Genomic DNA, 9,308 nt, shown 5'->3' with positions numbered 1-9,308 from the left:
CTTCCGGCCGACATGTTTTCCTAAAACAGGAAGTGATGAGTAAATGGGCCTAGGTGGTTCGGTACAAATACATGAAACAGGAAAATTTGGTACTACAAGAAGAAAATGTGGGGCGCAAGAAGAAAGGCCCCGGATACATCAGCAGATGAAGAGAAAAGAGGTCAAAAAAATTCATTATTCTTTTCTTGTAAATTTTAAATTTAATTTAACTGTGTTTAATGTAAAGAATTACTTTGATCCACCCAAGACATCTTTTTTTTTTTTTTCATCATGTTGGAATTATAATTAATTCTCGTTTATTTATGTTGTGTAGAAAATCTTATATATAGGAATTCTTGTTGCTTTTTCCGTCAAATTACCAACTTTTTTATGAAAGATTACCGTTGAATGAATTTTTTAAAAATTCTGAAATTTGTGTTTATATTTTTAAATTTATTTGTTCAATAAAATAAGCCATTTATGCTCTCTTTTTTTAAAATTATGAATTAATATTTTTAAAATTATTCAGGTTAAAAATATTTATTTTAAAATAATTTGTGAGTGATCATATTATTATTGGATGAAACGAAACTATGGATTCTAATTCCAAGCTTATCTATACCTACTACTCGTCCACAATTATTTGTGGATTGATACTATAAAAAGAAACAACAGGTGAAGTACATCATAACAGAGATTTATAAAATTTGAATTTGAATATATTTAATTTTTTTTGCAAAAAGATTTATAAAGAAAGTCATCCATGTATATCTGTTAGTAAAAGTAGAGGATAAGTTGTAACAGGAGACGTGAAACTTAAAAGACACGTGGACGTAGAATGAAAACATATGTGGCTGTCACCCAACAGCCAACTGGGAAAGAAAGGGACTGAAAATGAGATGGCAATTTGTTCCAAAAGTCATTCACCAAATGATTCTTATGCTTCCCTTCATATTTGAATTTTGAAGCCAAATCACATGAACAACTTACACACGGACAATTTAGCACCAGTCACACAATCTATTTACATATATCTCTCAAAATTCTCATCCCTTCAATCACGGCATTTCTTATATCCTATGTTTAACTTTTGTTTCATCTATGGAAAGCATGAGTTTCATGTTCTTGTTTTGTTTTGAGATTAAAGTGAGGTTTTTTCGAGAAGAATCATGGGGAGATTTAATAATTCTTTTTACTTATAATAATCATCTTAAATATAATTGGATAATATTTCTTAATGAACACGGTAAAACGATGAGATGGCATTTTTTGACGCATTACATGGCGGCTACCATATAGTATTGGTCCATTGATTGATTCTAATTCTGCCATGTAGTCTGCCACAAAACATGCATGTTTGTCACAAAGTTGCCAAATTCCTACCATCATTTACACGCTTTCAATGTCAACCAACTCAAACTACCATACATCTCCTTTGCTTTATCCTTATCAAAATCACAATAAACAAAAATAATAATATTCAATTATACACACACATGCTTTTTTAACAGTAAAACCCTTAAAATCACTCATTACTTTGTACGCAAATAGATTTTATATATATTGTCTTTCATATCATCAACGTTCGAATATAATTCCTTTGTGTCAATTTTACGAAACTGTTTCTGATTAACAGTGGAAAAATATCTGCAGCTCTATTTTACTCACAGCCAAATAACAATCCGGTGACACGTGGAAACATCATGTAGAGCAGTTGTCAACCGCCAGACCAACCTGATGTGTCTACCTTTGGCCGACAGCGTGAGTGCACTGCTACGTTATTCTTAAACGGTCAAACCCGTGGATACACAATATATAAGGTAATTCAAAATTAGGCATAAGTCACATTCCATTAATTTTGTGACTTGATTCTAATGTTTTTATGTTTCTGAAAACTTTATTTTAGGTGTATTGATAATTTCGGTTTATTTTAAAATATAAAAAATAAAATATATGTGATATAAATTAGTTTTAGTTTTGAGTGTAAAATTTGACATGTTTCGAAGGTAGGACTCAAGATTTTCACAAAATATTTTGTCTATGTTTTTGTTTAAATTAGTTTAAGTATTTTAATACGTTGTCAAAGTTTTATTCTTCATGTTTTTTAAACCATCTAAATGAATATGTCAAAAATATTTTAACACTTAAGTTAGTAATTAATCTGATCGGATGTCGTAATAAAGTTTTAAATTCGCAATAAATACAATTACATAACTTCTTATCTTTCATATTTATTTATAAGTTTCAATATGGACCTTAGATTAGTGAAACCCTAATCACACAATCCAATCATGATCTATTATATACTAAGTAACACTTACTCGTGATCCTAATTTGAAGTGATGTTTAAAAATCATAATCACTGGATGGTGTCCGTCCGTTCAGTCTGTTCGGTCAGTATGTTGTTTATTCTGGATTTCCTAACATGTGAAATCCAACTTGTTGTTCGACTGGTTGTCTCCTCTCGATTATTTCATCCGATCAGTCCTATTGTACGGTCGTCTGACCATATAATACAATATATAAATAAGTAAAAGGTATAAATCATATGTAACATCTATTTAATATAGTAGCCTACTAAATAAAATATAGTAGATAGACAAGAAAACATGTAATTTATTGTTACAATTATCTAAACAAATAATTATATCTAAAAACATATATTTACAAAAACCTCCTAAACACAAAGACAACTATATATCAAACTTCACGTATCATTCCATCGTATCTTCCGACTCCATCAAAGGCAAACTATCACCTACAATATCCTCTCCTCACACCAAATTTATTTTTTGTTATATAATAAAAAAAAAGATTTAAATTGCATTTAGTTTCCTTGTTTTATTGAGTAATTGTACATTTATTTTTAATTTATTTTAACTTTCTATGGTCTAAATTTACAAAGACTGAAAGTATTAAAATAACGTGTATGAAAATTCAAAAGTATTTTTTAAAATATAAAAACTAAATTTAGATTTTGTTAATCATAATAATTAAATGAATAATTTAACCAATTACAGTAGTATAAATAATTGATTGTGCTCTGTTTCATTTATATTTTGTGGCAATTGACCAAATTTCTACAAAATGTATATATCACAAAGATCGTGACATGAAAATCAGTATATACTCTCTTCCATGTATTCATAGTCTTAGTTAATTTTCATTTTGCATAAAATATGATTTCACTCTTTCTCAAATAGGTAAAATTTACTCTCTCTTTTTCTTTTACAAATTTGATTGTTTTATGTTTGGTTAACTTTAAAATGTATTATTTTTAGTACTTTAAATAGTTTAAATCACTTCTTATAAAAAGAAAACATTAGTTTATAAGAAGTTTGGAAGCTCAACAATAATATATTTGAAAAAAAAATCGTCATTTTAAAATTGAAACCAAATTTTAGAAGAACTAAAGCACTTGTATGTTTTCTTAGTAAGTATATCAATATATGTAAGACCTGGACTGCTATGCTTTCTGCGAAAAGGAAAATGTTTTGTTCACAAGAGTCGAGTAGTGCTTTTTAAGATGCATAAATTATTCTCTTTTAATATTATTTGGAGAATTTCTTTAGGAATTACCTATCTACATTACATTATAGGTCATCATCAATTGTTCATTATATATTTCTTTTTTCTTTTCATGTTACATGTATTGTGTAATTCATCACTCTTTACTTAATTCAATGGTATGGGAAAAATAACTCAAATATCTTTGTAATTATACAAAAAATAATATATAACAATTTTATTATTTTTCTGAAATATCTCAAATATAACATTAATTTAATAAATCTATAAAAGAGTTATTATAATATTGTTCATATTTTTACATTCACCATTATATTTTATATTGTTTTGTTTTGTTTTTTTACATTAATTTGGGAAAAAAAATCATATATTTCACTTATTTTTAGAATGGGAAATTTTCTGAAACTAATGAACATTTGAAAACAAATGAAATAAATATTTATGAAACGTTTTTTTTTTGAAATTATCACTAAAATTCTAAAATAGTCGTTTATTTTATAGATTAGAGTCAGATAATTTGATGTATTTTATGAGAGTTGAGTGAAGTGTTTAAGAAAATAATACTATTAATCCATAAGATGAAAAATAGTCAATAAGTTGAGAATAAAACACACTGTTACAATATATTTAATGAATAATATATATATATATATATATATATATATATATATATATATATATATATTACCGTTAAAAAGTTGTGGACTTTACAATAGTGTGATCAACCTTGGTTGGAGGTTTAACATTAATTTTTGAACAAAGATTTAGTTGTAAAATATGACTATGATAAATATATACTTAATTGCCAGTTGTTCTGCATGCTCAGATTCAAACGGTGTAATGTAATTCGAATTTCTGTTGTTTTTATTGTAAATGATTTTTTTCTGCACAATAAAGATGAAAAGCGGTTTCTGCTGAAATATCTTCTGACGCATGACAAAGTTGACAAATTTCACAGATAGTTTCTTGCTGAAGAAATTTGTTCATTATGATCAAAACTTTTAATATTATTATTATTATTATTATTATTATTCAGATTTTTAATTGACCTTTGTGTAATTACATATATTTTCATAATATTTAAATAAAAATATTATTTATGAAACCATTTAATAACTGCGAAGTAAAGTTTATTGGTAGTTACAACGGGTGTAAGAGAAAATAAGCAATGAAGCTAGAATTTATTGGAAGTTAAAACGGTGTCGCAGAAAAGAAGAGTTTATTGGTAGTTAAAACGGTGGAAGAGATAAGCGGTGAAGTGTGGGAGAGGCAGTCGTTTTCTCAGTAAAGTTTATTGGTAGTTAAAACGGTGTAGAAGAAGATAAGAGGTGAAGTGTGGGCGCAGTCGTTTTCCCATAAAGAGCGGACAAATTGGGGCAGTTTATCAAGAAATGATTCCAATGCCCTGAATTACGGTTTTATTAATGTATCATGTGAGTGTAAGACTGTGGAAGGAAAATAAAATCTATGCTGAATAACCATTCTCATTCTAAGTACCTAGTCTACTACTTTCCCTACTCATTAAGCAATGCACACCATCCATATCTATGTTCCACCTTCGGTATGGTTCTTACTCTGCATATCCCGAAGCAAAGTCTTCATGCATATTGATTAAAATTCAGTTAAAGTAAGTTCATGAATTAGGTCACTCTGAAATTGCTTATTAATAAAATAATTTGCTTAACATAGTAGAATTTCCCAACCATGAAAAAAAGTGTGATCTTGGGATGGGTATAATATTAATGGATTCCTGAGGTGAGATGGGCCATGAAATGGATATTAGGCCCATCTGCTGGGTGCAGAGAGGAAGGATTGCGAGAAAAAGCGGTGGACACTGACCAAACCAAACACTGTCTTCCAACGCGTGCCCTAAGTTGGACTATCGGAAGAGCAGCACCACTTTGGCATTTAATTATTTATAAAATAATTAATAAAAATGGTCCTTGAGAGTTCAAAGTAAACGGACACCTTGTTCCTGTTCCTTCATTTTTTTGGATAAGCTTGAATTTTTGCATTGCCGCTCCACCCTTCCTCCCTCTTTCCCACAAGATAAATATTGCCTCCTTTCCTTAATTCATCTACAAATTAGTATTCTTTATCCTAAACCACTTTCCGTAATTTTAAATCATTTTCAAACCACCGCGACTTTCAACTTTCAAATACCTCCTTCATCTTCTTCATGCTCCCAACATTCTCAGTCTACACGTCTTTCGAAATTCACACCATCCATATAAATACCCTTTCCCTCTCCCTCTTTCAGTTTCACATCACAACACCCCTTCCTTTCCTTCCCTCAAAATGGTTGATTTACATTGGAAATCAAAGATACCTGCTTCCGACATGTCTTCCAAATCTCCAAAACTCTCCCTCCCCGCCAACTCCTTACCCTCTCTTCAACTACCCTTCCGCACCACAGACATCTCTCCCGCTCCACCTGCACTCTGTGCTGCATACGATTACTATCTCTCTCTCCCACAACTCAGAACCCTTTGGAATTCAAGAGACTTTCCCAATTGGAACAACGAACCCATTTTAAAACCTGCCCTGCAAGCTTTGGAAGTCACCTTCCGTTTTCTTTCCATTGTTTTCTCCGATCCCAGGCCTCATTCCAACCACAGGGAATGGAACCGTGTCATAGAGTCTCTCGCCATTCATCAGATTGAGATCATAGCCATGCTGTGCGAAGACGAGGAGCTCAATTCTCAGACACGTGCCACCGTCCCAACCGCTGATCTTACTGTAGATAGCTCCAACAATAGCGAGAGCCGAAGCTACAGCGAGGCCAGCCTTCTTCCGCGGCTTGCCACGTGGTACAAATCCAAGGACGTGGCGCAGAGGATTCTTCTCACCGTTGAGTGCCAAATGAGGAGGTGTAGCTATACGCTAGGTTTGGGAGAGCCGAACCTGGCGGCGAAACCGAGCCTGCTCTACGACCGCGTCTGCAGACCGAGTGAAATCCACGCGCTCAAGACTACACCCTACGACGAACGCGTGGAGAACTACGAGAACCACGCTGTGCACGCCACGCACCAGATTGCGGAGTCGTGGATCCACACTTCGCGGAAGCTTCTGGAGAGGATCGCCGATGCTATCCACTGTAAAAGGTTGGAGCAGGCGGCGGAGGACTGCCACGCGGTGGAGCGCATCTGGAAGCTTCTCGCGGAGGTGGAGGATCTTCACCTGATGATGGATCCGGACGAATTCCTGCGTTTGAAGAACCAGCTCTCGGTGCGGTCCTCGAGCGGCGAAACGGCGTCTTTCTGCTTCAGGTCAAAGGAATTGGTGGAAGTGACGAAAATGTGCAGAGATCTGAGGCACATGGTGCCGGAGATATTGGAGGTGGAGGTGGATCCGAAGGGAGGACCGAGAATTCAAGAAGCGGCGATGAAACTGTACGTCTCGAAGAGCGCGTTCGAGAAGGTTCACCTGTTGCAGGCGATGCAGGCGATAGAGGCGGCGATGAAGAGGTTCTTCTACGCGTATAAACAAGTTCTGACGGTGGTGATGGGAAGCTCGGAGGCCAACGGCAACCGAGTTGGGCTGAGTTGTGACTCGGCTGACTCGTTGACTCAGATATTCCTTGAACCGACGTATTTTCCAAGCTTGGATGCCGCCAAGACTTTCCTTGGGTACCTCTGGGATAATAACGATTACAAGTGGCCATAAACCCAAACTTAGATCTTATCAACAACATATCATTTCATCTCATCTTAATGTAATTCCCTTTAGTTTCCTAGATTTACACTTTCAGCGGAGATCTACAAATTCTTTTTTTCTTTTTAAAAATTAAATTAAATTTTGTAATGGGCTTCGTGGGTGTAAAATATATAATAAATTATTTTTCCTTTCAAAATGAAAATTGGCAGTGTTTACAGATTCTTACTATGAAAATGGATTATGAGATTAGCAAAGCCAACTAGACTTCTTCCCTCTCCCACCAACCGTTGAAGGTTCGAAGAATGTTTCCAAGTTCCAATTAATCAGATATGGCTAGATGGGACCATAACTATCTTAATCTTTTAAGTGCCAACATCAGATTCTTAAACTCCGCATATTTTACGTCTTCTATCAATGTGATTTATATTATCTATTGGAAAACTAGCTCACAAGTAAAATACATTCTATTATAAGGATACCAACATATAATACTCAACCTCATATCCTTCTTAAATTTAATTCATTTCTGAAAAACTTAAATTATACTTTAAATCAATGTTTATAATTAAAAAAAAAATAATAAGATTGCATGTGTTATTATCTTTACTTTCTTAATATGTATAATTTGGTTTGGTTTTATTTAAAGATGACAAAGAGACATGAATAAAACAATTTAATTACATTGTATGTGGTACCATTTACTCTCTCAATATGTATATGTATGTATCATTTGGTTCGATTTTCTCTAAAAATAACAAATATACATGTTCATATGAATATTACTCAAATATATCTTAGTTTTGACGGAGAATTTTCGTTTTAACGGGATACGAATATGAATTTAGGTAATATCCATTTTTTAAATATATATATATATATATATATATATATATATATATATAAAATACATTTTTTTAAATTATACGTTCTTTTTTTAATTATTTGGTTTGTTGTGAAATTCATTTATATATCTAAGACATTTTTTTTCTTATTATATGTAGTTATATTCAAATGACATATGTCAATTAAATATTTTTTTTATGTAATACATTGATTTTATTTTTAAATATTTTTATTTATGTTGTATTTTTTTCACACGATAATACTTAATTCTCAATTTAATTGTTTGATAACTTAAACTTTTTATTTAGTAAGTAATATAAAAAAGTTATCGTATTTATTCTTTTAATATTAATTTTTGTTTGATTTGAATAAGAGTTTTAATTTGTTAAAACAATTTTCATCATTTTTCAACAGTTTGACTACGTTGATATTTGATTTTTTTTTTTAATTTCTAAGTATTTTTCATTTTATCATACATTTAATTACACATTTATTTTTCTTTATACAATTTTATTTAACGGTCTATCGGATTTTTTTATAGAACACATATTTAATTATTTTTTAAATATTTTTATTTCTTGTTTATATATATATATATATATATATATATATATATATAACTCAAATATCATGATGTAATTTTCTCAATATAATTATATAAATAAATTTTATTTACTATAGTATAATAATTTAATATAATAGTCATAAATATTTTTTTATCACCATCTAATATATATAGAAATTCAAAAGATCAAATATATATGTTAAATTTAAATTATTATTAATATATTTTTGTTTTTTTGTTATTTTATAAAGTGATGTATTTTAATTTTTATTAGTGTATACATAAGGAAATTTCTTTAGAAATTAAAAAATTAAAATAAAGAAACATTTAAAAAATTTTAAATTTAAATATTTATTTTCCCTTAACATATTTGTAAAACATTTTAGATTTTTATTAATTAAATTTAATTAACAATTTGCTAATCTAATAAATATTTTTGTTTCACGTGAAATTTTATTTGATATTATAATTTAATATATATATATATATATATATATATATATATATATATATGTTTTCTTTTTAAATACTTGATATAAAGATAAAAACAATATTCTCCTTTTTTATATTCAATATTTAATAATATTATATTTCTATATTTTTATTTTTATTATTTTATAAAAAATAATGAACTGATATTAAAATAGTAAAAAACAAATACTAGTACAAGTATATACTCATTATTTAGTAAAGATACCATTAGGTTTGTGTACGAAGATATAAATTATTCTTTTTA

At 30.1% G+C, this 9,308-nt stretch overlaps 1 protein-coding gene across 1 annotated transcript; it reads left to right on the top strand.

The window, feature by feature from the left end:
* The first annotated feature begins 5,625 nt into the window (after positions 1 to 5,625).
* Positions 5,626 to 7,385, top strand: LOC106757997 (nematode resistance protein-like HSPRO2). The gene has a single exon (XM_014640880.2). The coding sequence runs from the start codon at positions 5,806 to 5,808 to the stop codon at positions 7,171 to 7,173; it is 1,368 nt and encodes a 455-aa protein (XP_014496366.1). The 5' UTR covers positions 5,626 to 5,805; the 3' UTR covers positions 7,174 to 7,385.
* The last annotated feature ends 1,923 nt before the right edge of the window (positions 7,386 to 9,308 follow it).

The sequence above is a fragment of the Vigna radiata genome, chromosome 3, assembly GCF_000741045.1.
Source record: "Vigna radiata var. radiata cultivar VC1973A chromosome 3, Vradiata_ver6, whole genome shotgun sequence".
Classification (NCBI taxonomy): Eukaryota; Viridiplantae; Streptophyta; class Magnoliopsida; order Fabales; family Fabaceae; genus Vigna; species Vigna radiata.
Note: the sequence above shows the minus strand (reverse complement) of the source record. Positions and strands in the feature narration are given on the sequence as shown.